Raw genomic sequence first — 25201 nt, 5'->3', positions numbered from 1 at the left:
GTGTGTGTGTGTGTTGGGGGAAGGGGGTCTGTGTATGTTCAGAGTATGATGAGCAGATGAAACACATTGATAGAAATGAGTAAGAGCACACCTGCACAGGTGTCTCTTCAGCTTCATCTATCAGCAGCATGACCTCCTGAGGCTGGATTCCTTCCAGTGGGCGGTGCTCCGACAGCTGCAGGTTACAGACAGATGTGACAGGAAGAGTTCAAAGTGAACTTAGTGCAGCGTGAGGCCTCGCTGCAGGTGAGTCAGGGCTGATTTTCTCAGGTGTGAGGAAGTAAAAGCAGGAGTAACTGTTCCTGTTTCAGACACAGTGAGAGACTCGTTAATGCCCTCCCTGTAACGTTCTCCCTGTAACGTTCTCGCTGTAACGCTCTCGCTGTAACGTTCTCCCTGTAACGTTCTCCCTGTAACGTTCTCGCTGTAACGCTCTCGCTGTAACGCTCTCCCTGTAACGTTCTCGCTGTAACGCTCTCCCTGTAACGTTCTCGCTGTAACGTTCTCCCTGTAACGCTCTCGCTGTAACGTTCTCCCTGTAACGTTCTCGCTTTAACGTTCTTGCTTTAAAGTTCTCCCTGTAACGTTCTCGCTGTAACGTTCTCGCTGTAATGTTCCCGCTTTAAAGTTCTCGCTGTAACGTTCTCCCTGTAACGCTCTCGCTGTAATGTTCTTACTGTAACGTTCTCCCTGTAACGTTCTCGCTGTAACGTTCTCCCTGTAACGTTCTCGCTGTAACGCTCTCCCTGTAACGTTCTCCCTGTAACGTTCTCCCTGTAACGTTCTCGCTGTAACGCTCTCCCTGTAACGCTCTCCCTGTAACGTTCTCGCTGTAACGCTCTCCCTGTAACGTTCTCCCTGTAACGTTCTCGCTGTAACGTTCTCCCTGTAACGCTCTCGCTGTAACGCTCTCCCTGTAACGTTCTCGTTGTACCGTTCTCGCTTTAACGTTCTTGCTTTAAAGTTCTCCCTGTAACGTTCTCGCTGTAACGTTCTCGCTGTAATGTTCCCGCTTTAAAGTTCTCGCTGTAACGTTCTCCCTGTAACGCTCTCGCTGTAATGTTCTTACTGTAATGTTCTCGCTGTAACGTTCTCCCTGTAACGCTCTCGCTTTAACGTTCTCGCTGTAATGTTCTCCCTGTAACGTTCTCGCTTTAAAGTTCTCCTTGTAACGTTCTCCCTGTAACGTTCTTCCTGTAAAATTCTCGCTGTAACATTCTCGCTGTAACGTTCTCGCTGTAACGTTCTTCCTGTAACGTTCTCGCTTCAAACATTTGAGCATGCAGTTTATTGAAAACAACACAAACTGCAACGGGCTGTTTTACAGCTGATCAAACGTTTCGGCCCATGTGCCTTTAAAAGGACAAATCTAGGCACAAATGTGGATTCACTGTCATTTCCTGTCAGGTAGTCACAGTCAGGACGTTCTGATGGCAAAGGCAAACAAATTTTCCCTTTTTGAACGCGGTTGGGTTGTTGAACTGCATAAGCATGGTCTCTCACAGCACCGTCACTACTGAGAACCTGGGGATGGATGGCAAGTTTACAAAAATGGACAGCCGCTCCAGACAGTAGATGCCCTTCGTGCAGCCGTCTGTTCCCACTCACCTCATGCAAACACTTGCAGTCATGCCGCACTGAACTTTTGACGCGATCAGCAATAACAGTGGAGCGACTCGTTACTGAACTTTGATTTGTTTCACCGGTCTTTTGGACGTGTGGTCCCAAACTTTGGATCAGCTGTAAACCAGCCGGTTTCATGGTTGTTTTCAATAAACTGCATGTTGTGTCTCACTCCCGGTTCTGCATGTTGAAGCTCTGCTTGGAACCTTGTTACAAACAACCTTCAGTGCCGTATATCAGCAGCTTTTGTGCTTTAAACAGGGACACGAGCACCTGCTCCTCCTGAAACCTACACATACGTGTAGCATGTTCTGCATTTCTCCGTTATCGCGGCGCCGCTCAGACACTAACAACCAAAAATGTATTTGATTACATCTGAAACTAAACCTGATCCTAGAATCAAATCAGCTTCACTGATCGTGTAAGACAGCATATTTATGTTTATGGTGCAAAGACGCTGGAATAAACAGGCTTAATCTGTATATGTGAGTATTTATAGGTGAGTCATTTTCACTGTATTTGAATGAAAGATGTTAGACATGACAAAGCATCAGATTCCTTCTCCTCGTCATTAATAGACACACAGTAAGACTGCAGTGTTGTGTACTGCACACCAAATGTTTCACTGTCAGCAGATTTTGTACCTGAGCTCGGCCCGTCCTGCTGTGCGGGCGCCTCGGCTGATACATCACAGCTCGCAGTTACGTCTCTGCAATTACTTATCATCCGTTAATGATCAGACTTGTTGTTACGCTCCGTCCTTCAAAGGCCTTTAAATTAAATTATGCTTGCTCATAGGGGGTCATATGATTGTTGGGTTTTTTCTCTGTATCTATGAAGCGCCTTGAGGCGACTTATGTTGTGATTTGGCGCTATATAAATAAAAATGAATTGAATTGAATATTCCCCCTCAATCACTGATAAGCAGGAGTCAATTGCATATAATATTAATAACCCAAAGCTCATATACAATGGGGGCGATCGTGGCTCAAGAGTTGGCAGTTCGTCTTGTAATCGGAAGGTTGCCGGTTCAAGCCCCGGCTCGGACAGTCTCGCTCGTTGTGTCCTTGGGCAAGACACTTGACCCGTTGCCTACTGGTGATGGTCAGAGGGGCCGATGGCGCGATATGGCAGCCTCGCTTCTAGCTGATGTCATTAAGTGCCAAGAGGCTGATCTTAGGCTACGTTCACACTGCAGGCGAAAGCGCATCAAATCCGATTTTTTGACCCTATGCGACCCATATCCGATCATGCTATGACAGTGTGAACGGCGCAAATCCGATATTTTCAAATCCGATCTGGGTCACTTTCGTATGTGGTACTGAATCCGATACATATCCGATGTTTTAGAAATCGACTGCTGTTTGATGGTCATGTCGCATTAAATCCGCCTTTTACGTCACCGACACAAGACTGAAGCCAATTATCAGCGCCAGAGAAGACATCGCGAACGCTTCCTGGCCATCCAGTGTGGATGTCAGTGAAACTGTTGGGAAGACAACGTAAACATTTTATTTGTACTGTATAATCTGCAGATTCTGACAGAAATCTACAGCTATCCTTTGAAGCACCGCTCCTCTCTTAAACGGCAATAAGGATCATTATTAGGTTATTTACATTATTATGTAAATAACAAAATAACTTAAAGCAAAAATTGGGAAACGTGAAGACCGAAGTCTTTATATTAAGGGCCATCAGTCAAACAATACTGTTTGCTCTGGGTCTAAACAGAGCGCGTTGTGTGTGACATCTTCTTTTGCGCATGCGGCCGCTTTGAGCGTTCACACTAGAGAGCGTTTGCTGTCGCATTTTATTTGTAGTGTGAACGAGCAGACAAAAACATCGGATTTGATCAAAAAATCGGAATTGAGCATCAAGACCTGCAGAGTGAACGTAGCCTTAGAGTGTGATCGATGCTGAACGAAGAGGCTCAGATGATGAAATGCAAGATGAGAACAAAGGGGAGACGGGATCGAGACATCGAGACTCATTCACTGTGACACAGAAAGACAGATTTACCCCAGAGAATCCCAGCTGACAGTATTTATCATCAGTATCACCAAGAAATGGGATTTGGAAAAGGACCTTAAAACAGGAAATAACCAAGAGACAACACTGAGACAAGAAGACAAAGACAAGAAACGCTCGAGGTCCAGTTTGGATTCAGGAGACAGACACTATCTCTACTTTCAAGATTAGGCTTCAAACTTTCCTTTTTGCTAAAGCATATAGTTAGGGCTGGACCAGGTGACCCTGAATCCTCCCTTAGTTATGCTGCAATAGACGTAGGCTGCCGGGGATTCCCATGATGCACTGGGGGTTTCTTCTTTAATCACAATAGCTGTGTCCAAATTCATCATGGGCTGCATCCTCCTGAGGCCCGGCCTTCGCGGTCTACGTGGGCCGGGTCCTCCGAAGGCCGAGAAGGCCGGAAGTGCGAGGCTGTGAAATGTGACGGTCTGGCTTTCAGATTAGCGTCGCTGTCTCGGTGGAGTTTAATAAACTCGCCGTCTGCTTCTTGCTATCTAAAATATAACAGGACACTGGCGTAAACTCTCGACCGTCTCACACTTCTGTTTAATCAGTTTTCTGTTTGATGTTTAGTCAGCTGTGTGAAAACAAAGGAGGAACCCACCCGATGGATTAATAAAGTTTTATTTAATCTAATAACTTTAATCTCAGCCAAACCGATTTACTCACAAACAAACAAAACACTGAAAAAAGCCCAACAATAACATTAACTTTTTAAGTGACGTATATATTACATTTAACCTGAGTAGCGAAAGACCACGGGGGTTTGAAAACGATTTGCCGGGAGTCCGCTGCTCTCGCCGGCTCTGGTGACCCTTGACCTCCCGGCTAGCTGGTGGGTAACAGACATTGAATTGGGACAGGCTTCGTCGCGTCGCTGTGACGTAATTGGTCTACAAATGCGGCCTCAGGAGGACGCAGCCCATGAATTTGGACACTCACTATGTGTTAACAGACCTCTCTGCACTGAATCATATCTGTTATTAACCTCTGTCTCTCTTCCACAGCATGTCTTTATCCTGTCTTCCTTCTCTCACCCCAACCAATCACAGCAGATGGCCCCGCCCCTCCCTGAGCCTGGTTCTGCTGGAGGTTTCTTCCTGTTCAAAGGGAGTTTTTCCTTCCTACTGTCGCCAAAGTGCTGCTCATAGGGGGTCCAATCCAATTTTATTTATAAAGCACTTTAAAATAGCCAGCACAGGACCAAAGTGCTGTACAGAAAATAAGTTAAAAACAATAGAATAACAGAAAACAGCAAAAATAAATAAATAAAACACATAGTGCATAAAAAATTAAAACAGCCCTATATTAAAAAGAAAAACAAGACAAAACAGCATAGAATCAACTAAAACAACTAAAATAAAACTAAAAACCAACATCTCACGTGGTGTCAAAGGTTAGGGTCAAGAGGTGGATTTTCAAGAGTGACTTAAAAGCAGGTAAAGAAGTGGCCCGTCTAATCTCTAAAGGAAGCTCGTTCCACAGTCTGGGAGCTGCTACAGCAAAAGCACGATCTCCTCTAACTTTACGGCCAGTCCTGGGCACATGCAGCAGCAGCTGATCAGCTGACCTGAGAGAGCGGCTGGGTGTATGAGGCTGTAGCAGCTCAGAGAGATAAGATGGGCCGACGCCATGGAGAGCTTTCATATGATTGTTGGGTTTTTCTGTTTTCTTTGTGTTATTGTAAGAATTTGTCTTACCCTTTAAAGCCCCCTGAGGCGACTGCTGTTGTGGTGCTGTTTAAATAAAAGTGAATTGAACTGAAGAGCCACCACAGCACAAAATCCTGGGACTGGGACCAGGAGCCGTGGCGGGCCGCCCTCTGCGCTTCCTGTTAGATTATTTTGGTTTTTGCATCCTCTGCAGAGCTGAGTGAGGCTCTGTGGATGATCCAGAGCAGACACCTGTCTGCACGGTGACACCTGCTGGCCACTTTGGCTCCACTCACCTCCTGATGTGACACAGACACAAATATCAGTGGTTATGATCTGCACAGGTTTTGTAAACAATCGAGAGGAGCTGTGCGAGGTTAGTGACTCACACACTGACAGCAGGAAGACCTTATCATCAGTCAGGTGAAGTTTTTACTGGTGGTAGCTCAGCTTCAGCTGTGACCTGACCTCTCACCCTGGCTGAGCGCATCCCAGAATATAAACCCACAGAGCCCCCTGCTGGTTACTGCAGCACAGCACTGCCCATATATATTAAGCAGATGAGCCCTGAACACACCAAACGAACCAGCGTGAAGCTTACACCTGCACAACAGCCAACTCGAGGCAACTCCTCTGGTTTCATCCAATCACAGAGGCTCACCTGATGACCTCAGCAACACTCTCAGTGCTGCTGAACTATGGTGCCATCAGGGTCATAAACCTGCTAATTCACTCTAATTACATCCAAATGCACCACGAGCACAGGTCAGTGGTGACGAGTCAGTTTGAAAGCACGAGAGCACCAGGGGTCTCAAACCCCAGGCCTCGAGGGCCGGTGTCCATGATCCAAACAGCTGATTCAAATGGCTAAATGACCTCCTCAACATGTCTCAAAGTTCTCCAGAGGCTGCCAATGAACTCATCATTTGATTCAGGTGTGTTGACCCAGGGTGAGATCTAAACTCTGCAGGACACCGGCCCTCGAGGCCTGGAGTTCGACACCCCTGCTCTGGACTGTGCACACACATTTTCCTTAATGGTAGACCTCATTTGCTCCCAGTAACAGTTCTTTCCTCCTCACAGACAACCACCACATTTCTTGATGAGGAGCAGCTGTGCAGGAACAAAAGGCTACCTGCTAATTAGTAAAATACTCATTAAATGTTAAAGAAATAATTAAACCTCTGTTGTGCAAATGTTATTGATGTGCAAATCTATGCTAAAGGTGCAAAGGTGCTCCTGAAGTGCTGTACAAGCTATAATCCAAATCATACTGGGTAATACTTCCTTACACTGATGGCACTGAGCAGATTAATATATTTCATACAGTGAGACACAACAGGATTATAAACAGGAAGCCCTTCAGAATAAAATATGACAAACTCTCTATAACATAATAAGAGTCTTTGGAGCGTCACTGTGAGTGATGTCCAGCAGAGGGGGCTCTAGGTGAGAGAGCCATCAGGAACCATCAGACACTTGATGGTTCCTCCCTTCTTCTCATCTCAGAGCGAGTGTGAGTAAGTATGAACAGTACAGACAACAGTACATCCACCCCCGCTCACCACCTCGCTCTGAGGAACAGACTGGACCAGCTGCCGAGGGCGTTGTGTAGTCTGTTATGAAAAATGAGGAAACATCTGTAAGCTGTCCAGGTACCTCTGAGCCTGTGACAACGGGACTGTGCATAACATCAGCTGTAACAGTCGATGCAAAACAGATAGTGTGAGTTTAAATCCAGCGTGGTGCTGCACAAAAACGCTGCCACTGCGTTTAGACCAACTGTATATTTTTGATTAAAGTTATACTTTATTACATTTTATCTTCATTTCAGACCAACCCTCCACTTCACTCAGGTAAATCTAGAGTGTGTGAAGGATTTTCAGTGGTCTATGTACAAGTGTGTCAGCAGTCTGCAGTCGTTCGTGTCAGAGGTCATCTGTGTTACTTCTTGTATTTCACACACTTTCTGAAGAATTTATAAGGAAGGAAGAAAAAACACTGACTTGAGCCATGAGACACATGTGGAGCCCCAGTAGGGCGGCCCACACTAAGAGTGTGTGTGTACTGGGAGAACACAGCTGAATGGTGGTGTGCCCACACCGGGGCTCCACATGAGTGTTTGCTGGGAACCCTCGTGTAGACGGTCACGAGGGTTCTGATTTGGGTTAACTGTTTGCTGTCTTTCCTCAGGACGCGCTCCCAGTGAAAACTGATCCTTATGGTTTGTACAGATTCTTCTCTGGGCCAAACTCTCAGGAGGTGGTTCATATTCCTCTGCCATGGGGCCGAGAGTTTTAGAAACTACAACCTGCTAAGTCTTCCTGAGTCAGCAGTCCATCATCTGCTGAAGCTTTAATGCTTTATCAAAAGGGAACGTTTACTGAACGCAAGGGCAGGAAAAATAATGTACAACACAAACACTCTTGAACTCAAATGATGTTCCAGTTCCTTAAGCAAATGAAATATACTTTGGAAATGAAAGAAGTCTCTTTGAAAGGATATTAAATGACTCAAACTCAAGTTGTCACCTCTTGGTGGTTATTTCACAAATACATCATCCCAAATATGTTATATGAATACACTAAAAACACAATACTCCCACACACTCACATTCACAGTTGTTGCAGACCTGTTTGTCGCTCACACGGTGCAATGGCGAAACTCCTCCTCTCCTTGGCACAAAAAGTCTAACTTACAGTTCAGTGCCTCGGTAAGTCGCTGCTCACCAGTCCCACACAGAGTCCAATCTGCGCTCTCCCTGCGGACACAATGCTGCCTCTGCTGCGGCGCGTTAGCCAGTCACTGTACAGCTCTCTGACCGTGCATAATAGCTGCTTCCATCGCGCAGCCAAGCAGTCCGTGCTAACCTTGAGCCTCAGCGGTCGCAGCTGGAAAGGTTCTCTCCGCGGTGGTGCAACCGTTGGAAAGAGTTACTTCACTGACACTCTGTTGCTAAGCGTTCACACTGTTACTTTCTACTCACACACTCTTTTGTGCTAGTGAAGCTCAGTAAACACTAGCTGAGTCTCTCACTTGCATTATGATAACCCTCGTGCATCTCTCCATGCCGTTCTCGTCTCCTCCTCCCGAATTCCCATCTCGGCTACAGGAAAAAGAGAAGAGTCTCTCACCTCCCTCTACCCGCCGAGATGCCCGCATGACCAACTCCATTGCCGTGATAAATGCCAGAGGGGAAATCGTGCAGCCTGCCATAACTCTGATTCCCAGGTGCTGCCAGGCTGTGGTGGTGTTCTCAGCTGTCACACAAAACTGTAAATCCTGAAAGTAGGTCTTGACCAGTCCTGTGATGTGGTTTGGTAGGCTGAAATAGTTGATGGCCATCCATAAGATCTCATGTGGAACTGACCCAAAGACGTTGGCAAGGTCTAAAAAGACCACGTGAAGGGCTCTTTGTTCTTTCTTGGTAGCTTGAATCTGGTGCCAGATGACGCTGGCATGCTCCAGACATCCCGAGAAGCCCCGGATGCCGGCCTTCTGCACTGATGTGTCAACATAGTTGTGTCTTTGCAGGAAAGTAGTCTTTGGGCCAAGACACTGAAGAAGATCTTTCCATCTATGTTCAGCAGGACGATCTGGCAAAACTGGCTGACGGATGAGGAGTTCTTCTCCTTAGGGATCAGAATACCTTCTGCTCTTCGCAAAGCCCTTGGAATCACTCCTTTCTGCCACGCTACCTTCATCAGCTTCCACAGGTATTTGAGCACTCGTGGGGTGTTTTTATAAAGCCTACATGAGATGCCATTAGGTCCTGGAGCCAATGCTGCTCTTGCCTGCTTCACTACCTTCTCCACTTCACTCCATGTTGGTGGTCTTATGTCCATTTGGTGTTCAGGTGCCTGGATAGGTGGCATATCACTCGGAATGGTAACTGGCTCATACCTCTGATCATCAGAGTAAGATTTCCTCAGACGTTCTTCCGGGTCTTTTATGGGCATTTTGAGATAAAGAATAAAACATATTCACTAGTCTAAAAGCGGCACGATAAACACTGTTTATTCAAGCTTTTATTATTCCAGAATGTAAATCACTCAGTCCTTTTTTCCCCTTCTTAGTTGTAATACCCTCTTTTGCACACACGGTGTCGCACTCTGCTGAATAGACCCGAGATTACTACCACTTCTCTTTTCTTCTGTGCTCTAGCACTCACTTTCAGTTTACCGGAGGTTGTGTGAAGTCTTTAGGCAAAGAAAAAGGCAGAAAGACACAGCAAAGAACAACAACGAACAAAAGACATACATTTACCTCACTTTGCTGCTAATTATGATAACAGCTTTAAGCACATGTGCTACCACAGAATCTTCTTAGATTAAGGGATTTTAATTACAGTGAGCACTCATTAATTTTATTGGCGTCAATTTTCCCGCACAAGTTCAAATACTTTTGAAACACTCACAAGGGCCTTTAACCCTACAGCCATTTTCTCCCAAAAAATACATTGAATTTTTAAATGTTTTCCCCAAAACACTTTACCCCATTCAATTCCTCTACTGGATTTCCATACCAATACTGAGGTAACAATGAAAATAAAAAAAAATATTTTCAGAACCACTTTGTTCCTGTCTTTTATTCCAGACCACCATCCTCAGAGTTAAGCCTGCCTTTTATTACATTTTTTTGTAGATGTACCTACCCGGCCTTTGAAGGACCCGTCCTACGTGGACCAGGTGGGTCGGGTCCTTCGAAGATTGCTGCCCCTGAATTTGGAGAGCATTCGGCTACGTCCACACAAATACCCATGTACGTGTCTTCCATGTCTCATTCCAACACATTTACTGTATTATATAAAATATGTAAATTAAAAACTTATAGGAGAACATTTTCTATTTATTTTCTATTATTCATTTGATCCTGCCACTTATCTGTGTGCCTAGATGGGCTTTAAAAAGGTCACAAAGCTGAAAACAGGCTTATTTTAGAGTTCACAAAAAAGCTTGTTTACACAGATGAAGTCTATAACATTTAAGTCTTTTCACAGCGTATTAGTATATTTTACTTAAGCTTAATAATCTGAATAATGCTTTGATCTCTTCAACTAATTGGAATCACACCTTTCTACTAAAACTGTTTGTGTTGTTCGCCACCTTTTCCTGAACCAGACCCTGCAGGATTAGCCTGAGTGTCCAGTCCTGGACCGTGTTTTTAACCGGGAGGATCCCAGGCTGGATTGTTGTTGATGCATTATAAATACTCTTGTTTTATAGTTATTGTTATTTACTTTCTTCTCATCAAATAAATATCCATGTAAAATTGTTCGTGTTATGTTCATACATGTTAAAAATGCCTGTAAATAAAAAGAGTTCAGTGACAATTATTGTTTGTTGTAATCAATTTATTAATATAGGGCGATCGTGGCTCAAGAGTTGGAAGTTCGTCTTGTAATCGGAAGGTTGCCGGTTCGAGCCCCGGCTCGGACAGTCTCAGTCATTGTGTCCTTGGGCGAGACACTTCACCCGTTGCCTACTGGTGGTGGTCAGAGGGCCCGGTGGCGCCAGTGTCCGGCAGCCTCGCCTCTGTCAGTGCGCCCCAGGGTGGCTGTGGCTACAATGTAGCTGCCATCACCGATGGGTGGATGACAGGTTGTGTAAAGTGATTTGGGATCCTTAGGGACTAGTAAAGCGCTATATAAATACAGGCCATTTACCATATTTGTCTCCATCACCATAGTTTTGCCGTACCTTTGCTTTTTGTAGTTGATTTTGGGGGGGGGGGGGTGTTAATGGGCTTGGGGTGTGTGGTGTCGCACTGACCTGGATGGGGTCTGGTAGCTCTTGGGTGGTGTTTTTCTGGCAGCCTAATGTAGCAGGGCTTCAGGGGTGGGGGTCTGTGCCAGTGCTCGTTTCTCTTGCGTAGCCTCGTTGCTACAGCCTCCAGTGGCTTCGGCACCATGGCTGCTGGGCTCTCCTTTGCTCTTTTCTGAGTGGGTGCTGTGATTGCCCCTGTGGTGGTCCTCCTGAGGCTGTGGGGGGCTCTAGATGTGTGGGGCCTCCTCTATGCATGCTTCATGTCCTGGGGGGCAGGGCTGTGGCTCCCTGCACCTACCTACTGTAAAACCTCGAATGGAGAAACCTTATAAACACGAGCACTCACACCCACAGGTGTCTACACGCAGTGTTGGGAAGGTTACTTTTAAAATGTATTCCATTACAGAGTACAGAATACATGCCCCAAAATGTATTCTGTAACGTATTCCGTTACGTTACTCAGTGACAGTAACGTATTCTGAATACTTTGGATTACTTAATATATTATCGTGCTTTTTACAACAACGTGAATGTACTATTGCTGTGATTTATTACTATTACTGAAGGTCCGCGACTCCGAACTGTAGTAAAGGGACCTCTGACTAATACGGCGGGGTCCCTGTCGGCTCGTAGCCGAAAAATAGCTTTACTTTGTTGTGTGGGTCAACTTTGCTAGCAGAGACAGAGAGAGGCGTTGAAAGGCTCCAACGGAACTTATTGTTTCGGAGGTGTAGCACTCTCGTGTGATGCGACGAGCTAATAATCACTCTCGATGTTAGTCCGCTGTAAAACTTTTAATGCGTACTCCAGCACATGACAAAACACACAGACCCCACCGGAAGAACAAAACTCCCCCCACCATACTATTCCGGTTGGACTAGTCCCCCACAGTTATGGCAGGTCCGCACAAACAAATATTGCTTGGTGATCATTTAACCAATGATCTACATCCTCCCCATTTAGCTGGTAGCACCTAACAAAACTAATTCACTCACAAGTCTCTAAACAGTGCTTCTTAACACAACTTTAACTTACCGGTAACAATGTTTTTTGCTCGGAGTAACCCCACACCTTAACATAACAGCAATTATGAAAAATGCAAATAGCAAGCATCATATTTCAACATACTGACAACAAACTGATTACACCTAAGGCATCCTAGTGTTTTCCATTTACGTGTATCTTGGGTTGGGTCTGCAGATGCGACCTGCACGTGTAGTGTATGGTGTCTGGTTCACAATGTTCTGGCCGGGCACCTGCACAGCAGGTTGGGGCTGAGGAGAGGATGTGTTTTGTGAATCTTCGTTTGAGCGTGTGTGTGATTGCGGTGTGAGTGTGGAACTGTCCATTGTAGAATGGTTAGTGTCCTGGCACTCAGGGTCATAGTCATGGAGTGGTGGCGGAGGCGGTTCTGCCACTGGGAGGATGTGGCGGCGATTCCTCCTGTAGGTTCTTCCATCGACCTGAAGGATGTAGGATCGTGGCTCCTTGCTCTTCCTTTCCACAATTCCCAGCTTGTCGTAGCCTTTCTCTGTCTGCACGCGGACCACTTGTCCTTCTTGCAACGGCTGTAGCGTGCGACTGGACTTATCATAGTGACGCTTCAGTCCGAGTCTTTTGTCGCGAAGTCGGTCACGGATCTGTCCTGTGTCTTTTGCAATGGGTGCCAACAGCTTGCTGCACACAGGAATGCCCGCGCGTGTCTGACGAGACATGAGGCGTTCAGCAGGGGAGCCTAGTTGTGTGTCACGGGGAATGTTTCTAAGGTTTAGGAGGTCAAGAAACACATCGGTTCCATCTCGGTGAGATTTTTCCATGAGCTGTTTTGCACTGTGCACCGCTCTCTCAGCAAGACCGTTTGACTGTGGAAACTCTGGGCTGCTGGTTGAATGGGTGAAGTCCCACTGTTTTGCGAAATCAACAAACTGTTGACTAGTGTATTGTCTGCCATTGTCAGTGAGGAGCGTGTGCGGTGTGCCATGAACTGAAAAGTGTCTCTTTAGCTTGGAAATGACCGCTGCTGTGGTCAAGTCACGGAGAAGGTCAATCTCAATCCATCCTGAATAGGAATCTACAAGGACCTGGTATTGTTTTCCATGCCAGGTAAAAATGTCAGCAGCCACCGTTGACCGTGGGAGGTCTGGAACAGGGTGCAGTTGTAGCGGTTCTCTCTGCTGATGTGTCTTAGTGCTGTTACACACAGTGCAAGAGAGCAGCTCTTCTGCGATGTCTTTTGACATTGCTGGCCAAAAAATTACACTCCTAGCTCTGCGCTTGGTTGCTTCGGTACCTGGATGGCCTTTGTGTACGATGTTGATGTACTCTTTGTGCAGGGACTGGGGAATGACAGTTTTGTGGCTTTTCATGATGATCCCATCCTCCATGCTGAGCTCATCTCTATATGGAAAAAACGGAGCCAGAGCGGGCTGGACTTGGCTCTCTCTGCTGGGCCACCCTCGCTGAATGACTGTGCTGAGCGCTTGTAGCACATCATCTTGTGCTGTGTGCTGTCTTAGCTCCTCCAGGCGAGCAGTGGAGATGTAGCTCACTGTCATCACTTCATAATCAGTGTGTTCGACCGGGCAGCGTGATAGCGGGGCGAGCGGGGCTCTTGAAAGGGTGTCGGCTAGATACATGTATTTCCCCTTTTTGTAGACCAGACTGATGTGGTAACTCTGTAGTCGCAGTAACATCCTCTGGAGCCGGGCAGGGGCGGCATGGATTGGCTTTTTCATTATGGTCACCAGGGGCTGGTGGTCGGTTTCAATGATTGTTGCTTTGCCATAGACATAATCTTTGAACTTCGTGCAGGCAAACACCACGGCGAGGAGCTCCTTCTCTATTTGAGCATATCGCGTCTCTGTGTCAGTGAGAGCACGCGAGGCGAAGGCCACCGGTCTGCCATTTTGCAAACACGCGGCACCCAGCCCATAGCATGATGCATCACATGTCAGTGTGACTGGCTCCTTGACGTTGTAATACGCCAATACTGGCGGGCTGGAGAAGCATGATTTGAGGTGGTCGAAAGCCTCTTGGTGCTGTGGGAACCAGCACCACGCAGTCTCCTTGTGGGTTAGTTTCCTTAGGGGTGCGGCAATCTCACTAAGGTTCGGTATGTATTTCCCAAGGTAATTAACCATACCGAGGAAGCGCTGTAGCGACGTGACATCCGTGGGCACCGGCATTGCTCCTATTGCTGTGGTTTTGGAGGGGTCTGCTTTTAGACCGTCCCTTGTGAAGATGTGGTCCACATATGACACTTGATCTAGGCGAAATTTGCACTTGTCAGGGTTTAGCCTGAGTTTGATCTCTCGAGCACGTGTCAGCACTTTTTTCAGGTTGGCATCATGCTCGGCCACTCCGTGTCCTCCGATGATGATGTCATCCACAATGACCGAGCACGGGTAACCGGCAAACAGCTGTTCCATGGAGTGCTGGAACACCTCACTGGCTGAGTTGATACCAAAGGGCATCCGCAGAAACCTGTATCGCCCAAATGGGGTGCTGAATGTGGTCAGCATTGAGGATTTCTCGTCGAGCCGTATTTGCCAGAAGGAGTTTTTTGCATCTAGCACTGAGAACACTGTTGCTCCTGACATCTGTGCTGCCACTTCCTCAACGCTGCGCATTGGGTGATGGGGTCTTTTCAGTGCTGTGTTGAGGTCTTTTGGATTTATGCACAGTCTGATCTCATGCTTGTCTTTCTTGTGTGCTGCCACCATTGAGGACACCCAGTCAGTAGGCTCGGTGACTGGTGTTACAACGCCGATGCGTTGCATGCGTTCAAGTTCAGCTTTGACTCTTTCTTGCATCGCGACGGGGATGCGGTGGGCTGGACGGACCACAGGCTGTACATCAGGGTCTAGTATCATTGAGTATGTGACTGGAAGTTTCCCCAGTTCATCACTGAACAGGTCATGGTATTGTGTGAATATGTGGGAGCTGAAATCTGTGCTGCTTTCTGTGCTGATCTGGTGGACCTCAGGGCTCATTTTCACAATGCCCATTTCCATGCATGCTCGAAATCCTAGCAGCGGTTGCACTTCTCTATCCACCAAAAAGAAAGGCAACGTGTGACACTGCTTCTTTAAGCAACAAGGGAGTGTAACAGTTCCAGTGGTCTGAATTCTCGTGCCTCCATAGGCAACAAGGCTCACAGGATTCTCTTGTTTAACAGTCTGTCTTCCGCCATTCACTGTTTCGAAAGTCTTGAGTGACATGACGTTGCATTTCGCTCCCGTATCTACTTTCATCTCTGTGGGCACGCCATTTATGTGTATTGTGACAAATCCCTCATCTTTTTTATTAGCTTTAGCGTGGATGCAGTCAATCTGTCTGTCAAGCTCTACACCATCCACGTAAAACGTTTCATCTTGAAGTGGTGGCTCACTCACTGTTAATTCGTTCACAAGCCGCCTTGCAGTCTGTCTGTTAGGGGCTCTGTGATGGCTGCGTGGTTTAGACTTGCAGCAACTTTTGTAGTGATTCAGTTTTTTACAGTTGTGACACTGTTGTCCAAATGCTGGACACTTGTCTCGCTTGGCCGCGTGGCTGCCTCCACAATTGGAGCAATTGGTGACAGTCTGTGGGAATGAAAGGGGCTTAGGCTTGTGCTTGCTGTTCAGAATGGGCTTTACTGCGTCGACACTGGTAGCTTGTGTTGCTAGTGTCTTGCTGTTTTTTTCAGTCATTTCGTGTATTCGACACACCGAGATAGCTTTAGCAAGTGTTAGCTCGCTGTCTCTTAGCAGAGCCTTTCTCAACGTGTCGCTAATGACACCACAGACGATACGATCACTGAGCATCTCGTCAGTGAGGTCCCCAAAGTGACAACATTTAGCCTTGATCTTTAAATCACTGATGAATGATTCAAGTGTCTCACCTGGCTTCTGATTTCTGGTGTGGAATCTATATCTTTCCATCGTCCTGTTGTGTTGAGGATTGCAGATTTCTCGAAATTTTGCCTTCAAACACTCTGGATCCTCTCTGGACTCAGCAGCAGTGAGTATCTCTCCATCTGCACCAGCTGCGCGAACGGCAGGAGCATAAACGAACGAGCGTTCTCGTTCAATGGCGTCTGGTCCAGCAATATTCAGGAGAATGTAAGCCCTTGTCTTCGCCGGCTTGTCAGAGTGAGCAGCGGCGATGAAAATATCATACTCCCTTTCAAAAACACGCCAATTCTCGGCAATGTTCTCATCAAAAACCAGAGGGTCAGGTCTGCGAAATCCGTCCGCCATGATGGGGCGACTTCTTTTCTCTTTTTTTTTTTGTTTTTTTCTTTAGCGGCTAATCCGATACAGCGCACAATAAGCAGTGCGGTACCCCGACAGGGATATAAACATACGCGCTGGCGTGACGTCCGTACCGTCTTCTGACACCATGTAGCACTCTCGTGTGATGCGACGAGCTAATAATCACTCTCGATGTTAGTCCGCTGTAAAACTTTTAATGCGTACTCCAGCACATGACAAAACACACAGACCCCACCGGAAGAACAAAACTCCCCCCACCATACTATTCCGGTTGGACTAGTCCCCCACAGTTATGGCAGGTCCGCACAAACAAATATTGCTTGGTGATCATTTAACCAATGATCTACAGGAGGAAAACACGAACACAGTGTACAGTCGAGTCTTAATAGCTTACTTACAACTGGGCTCGTCAGGCTCTCTTCTTGGCTGCAGTGGTTATTATTATATTTACATGTTTCCAGCTCCCATTTTTCCTCGATGACAACTCGTACCTTTCCACTCCCCTTTTTCTCCCTCCTCGCGCTCACAGACCCATAACGTGTATGGCAGTCCATTCTCCCTGCAGCACGGACTACACTGCCCATGATGCTACATTCTTTAGAGCTATGCTTGTAGCATTCTGCCTGTTAGCTTAGCACAACAACAACAACGAAAAGGCGCTCTGTCACCCAGGAAACACACAGTCGCAGAGAGAGAGAGAGAGCGTCGCCCTGTAACCATGGCAACCGTAACGCTGCCGCCTGGAACAACAGAACGTAGCTGTCAAACAAAACCCAAACAGTCCTGACCCGCGACAATATGAAACAGGAAAGTACCGCAGTGTAATCCATTTATTTCAACAAAGTAACTGTATTCTGAATACCACCTTTTTAAACGGTAACTGTAACGGAATACAGTTACTCATATTTTGTGTTTTAAATACGTAACGGCGGTACATGTATTCCGTTACTCCCCAACACTGTCTACACGGGTGTTTGAAATTGGTGTTAGAAGCTAAATAGTCAGTCACACTGACAACGAGGAAGTTTTTGATTTTTCTGGAGGGCTTCCCCTGATGTTTCCCCTCTTTCAGGAAATCACCAAATATCCTTCAAACTGATACGTTTACCTGCCGGACAGGTGTGACAGGGCAATGCTGAGCAGCCTCATTCTTCAGCTGTGAATCAGACAGAAGTGGTGGCTTTGTCCCAAAAAGTTGATTCTGTTCATCTGGACGTAACGTTTTCAGTGGGAGAAATGAGGGCGGAGTCAAGGAGGCCATTTACGTGAAAAAGGAAAGACCATCTCTGAATCGAGGAGGGGGCCTAAGGGTACATCTGTCACCAGCTTACAATGCTGTGAGCTTTGATCAGTGGTTGTTGATCAAAGGTCATGGAAATTTGCATATTCATGATGAGCTGACCTCTCAGCCCGTTGTTCTTTCACTGCGCTGGTTTCAGTCATTGTGCAAATGTCCTGTTTGTAAGGTTGGAAACCTGCAGTCAGCTGAGACTGAAGAACTTGGATGAGTGACAAAATGTTTCTCCCACTGAAAACATCCAGATGAACAGAATCAACTCTTTGGGATTTACTTACCTGGATGATGCATCAAGGTGATGGCTTTGTCCAAACGGTTTCACGCTGACAGCCAGATGCTTAAGATTGTTCCGGGGTTTCATTGGTTCTCCAAACTAACATCAGTTTGACTTTCAAAACTGCAAAGCTCCTTCCAACAACCGAACACAAGTCAAGTTTAGCATCTAAAGTGCAGACAACAGTCAGAACCTGTGCTCAAGTCAAATACCAGGAAAGTGACCCCTTCATTCACTGGAGTAAACCCCAACATACAAGCACTGAACCAGTCGATGCAAGTCTGTTCGAACTCAACCGGGGGTGAATTTCTATCAATAACAAAGAGCCAAGGATCAATCGGTCACACAAACTCTTCCACCAGGATAAGGTGGAGGAGTGATACATCAAGTAAAGTCTGCCTAAAGCTGTGTGCACTGCTGGTCAGTCTGCTAAGCAGCAAACATAGAGCCTGTGTTTCTGCTCCGTTCATCAATGTGTTTACTGTATCCAAGCTTAGTGTACATAAAGTCAATTCTTCTTTTGGTCATCTTTTATGGAAATATTTTGATTTGCTGGCATCTCCTGGTCTCCTGATGTGGAATTGATGACTGTGAAATGCTGGCCTTTCTGTCTACCACGCGAGCTATGACAAAGCATCATTACCGCAGTGCAAATTCTGCCGAGTCCAGATGTAAAGCAGGCGATGAGAGAACTACAGCACTGTCCTCAAATCACAGATGCATTTCACATCTTTGCAAGGAGTTTCAACAAGGCTTAAGTCTGTTTGCTCTCAACATGCAACAGCGTGTTATGTGTGCAAACAGAGGGACTCATAAATATCAACAATGAATACACTGCAGCCCCCTTACCTCACACTGGAAGCTCCAACCATCTCACTTTGCTGATGAACACAGTGTACACGCCCAGAGTGAGAAAAGAGCCACCTGTGGTCGTGGACGTTATAGTATGGGCACAGGAGGCTGTTCCAATGCTATGGGCTGCTTGGAGTGCACACCATGGAGCATTTTCAGACAACATCTGGGGACTGTGTGGACATAGAGGAATATACTGAGGGTGTGATGTTCGTTTATCAAATCAGGACTGCTTGGCAGTAAATGTCTTGTATTACAACCGGACAGAGTTTGACTCTGTTCTTTTGGCAGTTTCTGATCATACTAATCAGTCACGCTGAGTATGAGGATGTTTTTGGCAGCCTTGAAAACTTGCCATCTGAAGTTTTGTGCACTGATGTCTCTTTTTCAGTTAATCAGAGATATCCTTCATACTAAGCCAGGCAGTTTACCTGCAGTGCAGGTGTGACAACAACCTCGGGATGAGGAAGAACAATGCAGTTTCCATCCTGGTCACAGACACTGGATCAGTTAATTTTCCAGCCATCTATCCCTTCTCCTCCACTTATCCTTGTCAGGGTTGTGGGGGTGCTGGAGCCTTTCCCAGCTGAACTTTCAGTTTGATTGGATTTAGTTAGTTTGTATATTATTTAGCTGGAGTGTGTTTGTGATCAGATATGTGTGAGGTGTGTTAGAATAACTGAAGTATTTCACCGTATAGGTTTTTTGTAGCTGGGCCGTGTCGGGGGGAAGTCTTTTATTGGTGGTGGTATGACCGGCATCTATTTAAGGAGGTTTTTTTGAGAGGCTGGGTTGTTCGTCTTTAGATGTGTCGCTGTTGAGAGTGTTAAACCTCTGTATTTGTTTAAGACAAACATATTCAGAGCTCTGAAAGGCGTTTGAAGGCTCGTGTGGTTGTTTTCTCCCATCTGGTCCCCTTCACATTACCTTGCGACCGTTACAGCACCATTCTTAGGAGCTGTGACAGACTCTGAAATCACAAAAACAGACAGGCCTGGAGCTCATGGTGACTGGTGTGTAGCATTGCCAGTGAATGACAATCCAGTTAAGTCCAAGATAGACAGAGAATTTCTCACAATCACTCTCAGACGGAAGAAGTAGTCATTCGGGTGACGTGCGCCATTTTCCCAAAGCCTCCTGGGAAGAAATGTCAATAAGAAAATAGAACATGTCACAAAAGCACCGATAGAAGTTAATGAAACCCCTGCAGCTGTTTGAGGCTAGTTGGTTGCAGCCACTGAGCAACAGCTTGAACCTTCTGCGAATCCATGGGTAAACCATAGAAGAGTGTGGCAGGGGGGTGGTCTCTGGCCTGCTGGCAGTGGAGGGGTGGTGCGGTGAGACCAGTGACTCTCTCCTTATATATAGTGTTGGCAGAAACTGTGTGTGTGCAGTGGAGGACGCTGCGAGATGAGCAGACTCCTGGCTCGAGTTGTGCCTAAAAGAGCTGTTGAACAAAATAAAGGAACCCAAACACGCCGATATGCACTGTCGGTCCGATCATTGCCACAAAGAGTTAATGAAGCCGAAGAAGGGGGTGGAGCTTTGATGGCGGGCACATTTTTCCAGCTCACAGACTAGCTGGTGTTCGAACTGTCTGTTAAGCACCACCCTAAGATGACTAACATGGTCTTCTTGGGACCAGAGTAGATCAAAAAGTAATCCAAATATGCCAACGGCCACCAGCCTAGCATGTCATGAAAGACATTGTTAATCAGATGTTGCAAGACAGCAGGGTATTAAATCCAGTTCTTTGTATTCTTTACGGCAAAGAAAGACACGGCTCAAAGTGGTCATAGCTCAAAAAACGATCTTTAATTTGACATATTCCAGAATATGGAGACTGTTTTCACCCCCTCTACGGGTAACATATATCCGGTCTTAACACTATTCTTGGGCAATTTAAATAACACAGAAATCCTGCAAACTATTCCTAAAGTCCTTCTCATTACTCTTCATTACTTTTATGCTCACATTTAACGTGTGTCCAACGAGCTTTTAGTCTCCTAAGCAACATTTCCTGGAGCTGTGGTTCTCTGTGCTTCTTGTGAGTTCCCCTTTCTGATGGTTGGTTTCTGGATTCTCACCAACCCCTCCGTGGTTTCGCTCTGGTTCTGGAATCTTCTCCTGTAAAGTCAGAAAACAAAACGCCTCCCTCTGCTACGCCTCAATAATCTACTGTGTTCATCTAATGTTCCCTTAATTATTCAAAGTTGGTTCAAAATATCCCGTTCTGGGCTCTATCCTTTATATTAACTTTACTTAATCTCAATGCTCTTTATGTGTGTGAGCAACACTTTTAATTGTATTAAACCCACCCAGGGTCAGATATACACCATCACCATATCAGCATAAATCTCCACTAGAAAGCACACTCCAAAATTTTTGTCTATCAGGGTTTACGCCCCTTTTTGCTTCAAGCAGATACATAACGTGCAAAAGTTACAGCTAATGACAGTTAGACAAGTTTCCGTTATCTGCAACATTTTGTTTCAGCCGTCGCACCCCAACACGTTTCCTGTTGACTTATTCATGGCTTATCTTTAACACCTTCTGCATCACTAGTTGCTAAGCAAAGACAAAGCAAGACGTGTTCCACCTTTACCCTAGAAAATAAATCTATGAGATGTTTGTGTATGTAAGCCTGTTATGCATCCATTCACTACACTCCACGCCATCCCTGCAGCATATCAGTTCAGACGGTCACGCTGAACGAAGCTTTTGACCTTCTTAGGGCTGAGTTACAACTCATATGAGCACGATTGCAATATGTGTGTAAAACATCATTTATATACTCTTCAATGTTTAACCTTTGCCACCCTCATAAGAAATAGGTGTTTCCTGTTTTTGGCTCGCTCCTCTCTTATCCGTTCATGGACTACAGTTCAGCATTCAGCACAATAATTCCCTCAAAGCTTTTCACATGAAGGATCTAGGACTCAGCTCATCACTGTGTCAGTGGATCCTCAACTTCCTCACAGACGGACCCCAATCGGTAAGGGTGGGAGAACAAGTCTCCCCCTCCATCTCACTCAGCACTGGAGCGCCTCAGGGCTGTGTTTTAAGCCCCCTGCTGTACTCACTGTACACTTATGACTGTGTAGCCACATCAGACACCACCTCCATTGTCAAGTTTGCTGACGACACCGTTGTGGTGTGCCTGGTCTCTGACACCACCGAGAAGGCCGACCTGGAGGAGATGAGGATCCTGAAGAACTGGTGCCAGGAGAACAACCTCCTCCTAAACATCAGCAGAGCTGATCGCGGACTTTGCTACAAAACAAGTGAGTCCCTAATCATCAGTGGCGCGCCAGTGGAGAGAGTGGACAGCTTCCAGTACCTGGGTGTCCACATCACTCAGGACCTGTCATGGTCCTGTCACATTAACACCCTGGTTAAGAAAACCTGTCAGCGTCTCGGTACATATAGGGGGTCATAGGGGTGAGCGGGGGTAGGTTAGAGTGTATCTCCGAACCTCGAAGAGATCATGGAAGACTTGAGGAATCTTCTCCAGATCAATGGGCTCTGAAGGGGGTAGTTTTGCGGGATCCATTCTGGTCTCAGGGTTGAAACAGCTTTGTAAACAGCGGGGACCCCAGCCCAGGATCTGACACGATGACCAGGAGATATGGGGGTTGTGCCGACAGAACCAGGGATAGCCCAGGATGGGCGTGCGTATGGGCTGCGTTTGGTACTGGAGCGGGTAGGGTTGAAGGGGTGTCGACTGAGGCTAATGGGATATGAAGTTGAGAAGCGAGATTCTGAAGTTTTAAAAGTAGAGATAGTGTCTGTCTCCTGAATCCAAACTGGAAGCTGGTTCCACAGAAGAGGAGCCTGAAAACTGAAGGCTCTGCCTCCCATTCTACTTTTAAATACTCTAGGAACAACAAGTAGGCCTGCAGAGCGAGAGCGAAGTGCTCTAATAGGGTGATATGGTACTACAAGGTCATTAAGACAAGATGGGGCCTGATTATTTAAGACCTTGTATGTGAGGAGCAGGATTTTGAATTCTGGATTTAACAGGAAGCCAAAACAGGAGAAATCTGCTCTCTCTTTCTAGTCCCTGTCAGGACTCTTGCTGCAGCATTTTGGATCAGCTGAAGGCTTTTCAGGGAGTTTTTAGGACTTCCTGATAATAATGAATTACAGTCGTCCAGCCTGGAAGTAATAAATGCATGAACTAGTTTTTCAGCGTCACTCTGAGACAGGATATTTCTAACTTTAGAGATGTTGCACAAATGGAAGAACGCAGTCTTACATATTTGTTTAATATGTGCGTTGAAGGACATGTCCTGGTCAAACATGACTCCAAGGTTCCTCACAGCGTTACTGGAGGCCAAGGTGATGCCAAATGTATTCTGCAGCAGGACAACGACCCCAAACACACAGCCAAAGTCATTAAGAACTATCTTCAGTGTAAAGAAGAACAAGAAGTACTGGAAGTGATGCTCTGGCCCCCACAGAGCCCTGATCTCAACATCATTGTGTGTGTCTGGGATTACATGAAGGATGTGAGGAAGCCTACATCCACAGAAGATCTGTGCTTAGTTCTCTGAGATGTTTGGATCAACTCACCAGCCGAGTTTCTTCAAAAACTGTGTGCAAATGTACTTAGAAGAAGGCAAAGGGTGGTCACACCAGGTACTGGTTTGATTTAGATTTCTCTTTTGTTCATTTACTGTATTTTGTTGACTGATGAAAATACACGATGAACACTTCCATTATTGAAAGCATGTTTACAGCTTTTCTTTCTCACCTGTCTAAAACTTTTGCCCAGTACTGTAAATTTAGAGTGTGTGAAAGATTTTCAGTGTCCTGTATAAAAGTGTGTGGACGTGTGGGTTTCAGCATGAAGAAATCTGTTGTCAGAGGTAATTCTAGGTAACATATCCTCATATTTTACTTTCTTTTAAAAGAATTTCCAAGGAAGAAGGAATAAAAAAACCTGACTTTCTTGATGTCCCCATCTCCCCTCCCATCACCCTTTGCTGCTATCAAACAGTATAAATGAGGCTCTGCTCTGTCGCTGCAGCACGTTCAGCATCTGATTCTCCCACTGACGTTTCTGCGTTCATAGCCGGTGAGTTACAGCTTTGTACATAAATGCAGCAGCTGTAAGAATTAATCTTGCCTGGGGTTTGTAGCTGCAGGCATTTGATCTTTTGGTAAAATAAACTGAAATATGGTGCAGGCTCATTTACACGCATTAAAATTCACAGAGTTTCTGATTTGAACTGAAATCTGTAAAATGTCTCTTAAATGAAAATAACTGTAACTTCTGTCTTTTAGAATCATGAGTAAGAACTCCATCAGCACTAACCAGGAGCTGCGTAAAGGCGAGTCCCTCGTCAGTGTAAATGGAAACTTCAAAGCCATCCTACAGGTGGGAAAATGTGACCTTGTCCTCATCAGTTTATGATTACATGGCCCAAAAACACAGCTGATAACATTAAAAGTTGACAGCTGGTCTTTAACGTGCAGATATAGAAAGAGATCAGCTTTACTGGCCACTTTTTCCTGGCTAGAAAACTTTTCTTTTGATAATGATTTTTTAGTGAAGTTTATGAAAACCCTTCCTGAGAAAATGGCAATAAAACGAATCTATGAATAAAAGAGCCCTAATGATGAGATTTCACCAAAACAAAGAGATCAGGAAGTTAGGAATACAGAAATAAAGAGAAGTGGGAAGTCTCAGACGCTGACAATTACATCTGAATATTCACTTAACACCTGATTTGCTGAAAGCTGCACAGCTATTCTACCTTGTTTTAACGAATCGTATCGTCGTCCATATGATTTGCAGCTCACAGTATAAACGTTCAAACTGATCCGCTCTCTTTGCTTCCACTTTGCAGGAAGATGGCAACTTTGTCGTCTACAAGTGGTCTCCTATCTGGGCCACAGCCACAAACGGCAAAAACCCTGCGCGGCTCCTCCTGCAGTCGGATTCCAACCTGGTCCTGTACACCCAGGACGATAAACCAGTTTGGAGCTCTGGAACCGTTAAACCCGACAACAGGACCATGCGCCTGACCCTGACCAACGATGGTCGTCTGGTTGTTACAAGGAATGGAGCACAAATCTGGAGCTCTTAAAGCTCACGATGTCATTCAGAGATCCAGACTAAAGGCGTGATGTCCTGAGAGCCGCGCGCTCTGTTTCACATCCGAATAAAAGCTCTGTGATGTTTCTGCTGTGTGTGTGTTACTGTCTCAGTCAGATGAACTCTCAGCACGTTATCATCGTCTGTTTAAAACAAGCGTCCAGTAAAGCTCACAGAATAGACGTAGTATTAAATCTGTGTTACCTGCTGACTGGAAAACGTCTGTTTCCAGGACAGCAACAAAAATCTAACTGTTCTCTGTGTGGACCCACAGCGGGCAGGTGTGGGCGGGGCCAACCTGCAGGCTCCAGGTGTGCGTGTGCTGACACATACAGGCAACTGAGAAGGA

At 46.0% G+C, this 25201-nt stretch overlaps 1 protein-coding gene across 1 annotated transcript; it reads left to right on the top strand.

Moving 5' to 3' along the window:
* Window positions 1-24042: 24042 nt before the first annotated feature.
* LOC308388214 (B-type lectin plumieribetin-like) lies at window positions 24043-24844 on the top strand (the record flags this gene model as incomplete). Its single annotated transcript, XM_080868793.1, has 2 exons — window positions 24043-24132; window positions 24605-24844. The coding sequence occupies 2 exons, from the start codon at window positions 24043-24045 to the stop codon at window positions 24842-24844; spliced, it is 330 nt and encodes a 109-aa protein (XP_080724919.1).
* Window positions 24845-25201: the final 357 nt, after the last annotated feature.

This window comes from Rhamphochromis sp. 'chilingali' (genome assembly GCF_963969265.1).
Source record: "Rhamphochromis sp. 'chilingali' genome assembly, chromosome: 20".
Taxonomy (NCBI): Eukaryota; Metazoa; Chordata; class Actinopteri; order Cichliformes; family Cichlidae; genus Rhamphochromis; species Rhamphochromis sp. 'chilingali'.
The sequence above is the reverse complement of the archived record's forward strand: the minus strand, read 5'-3'. Positions and strand labels throughout refer to the sequence as shown.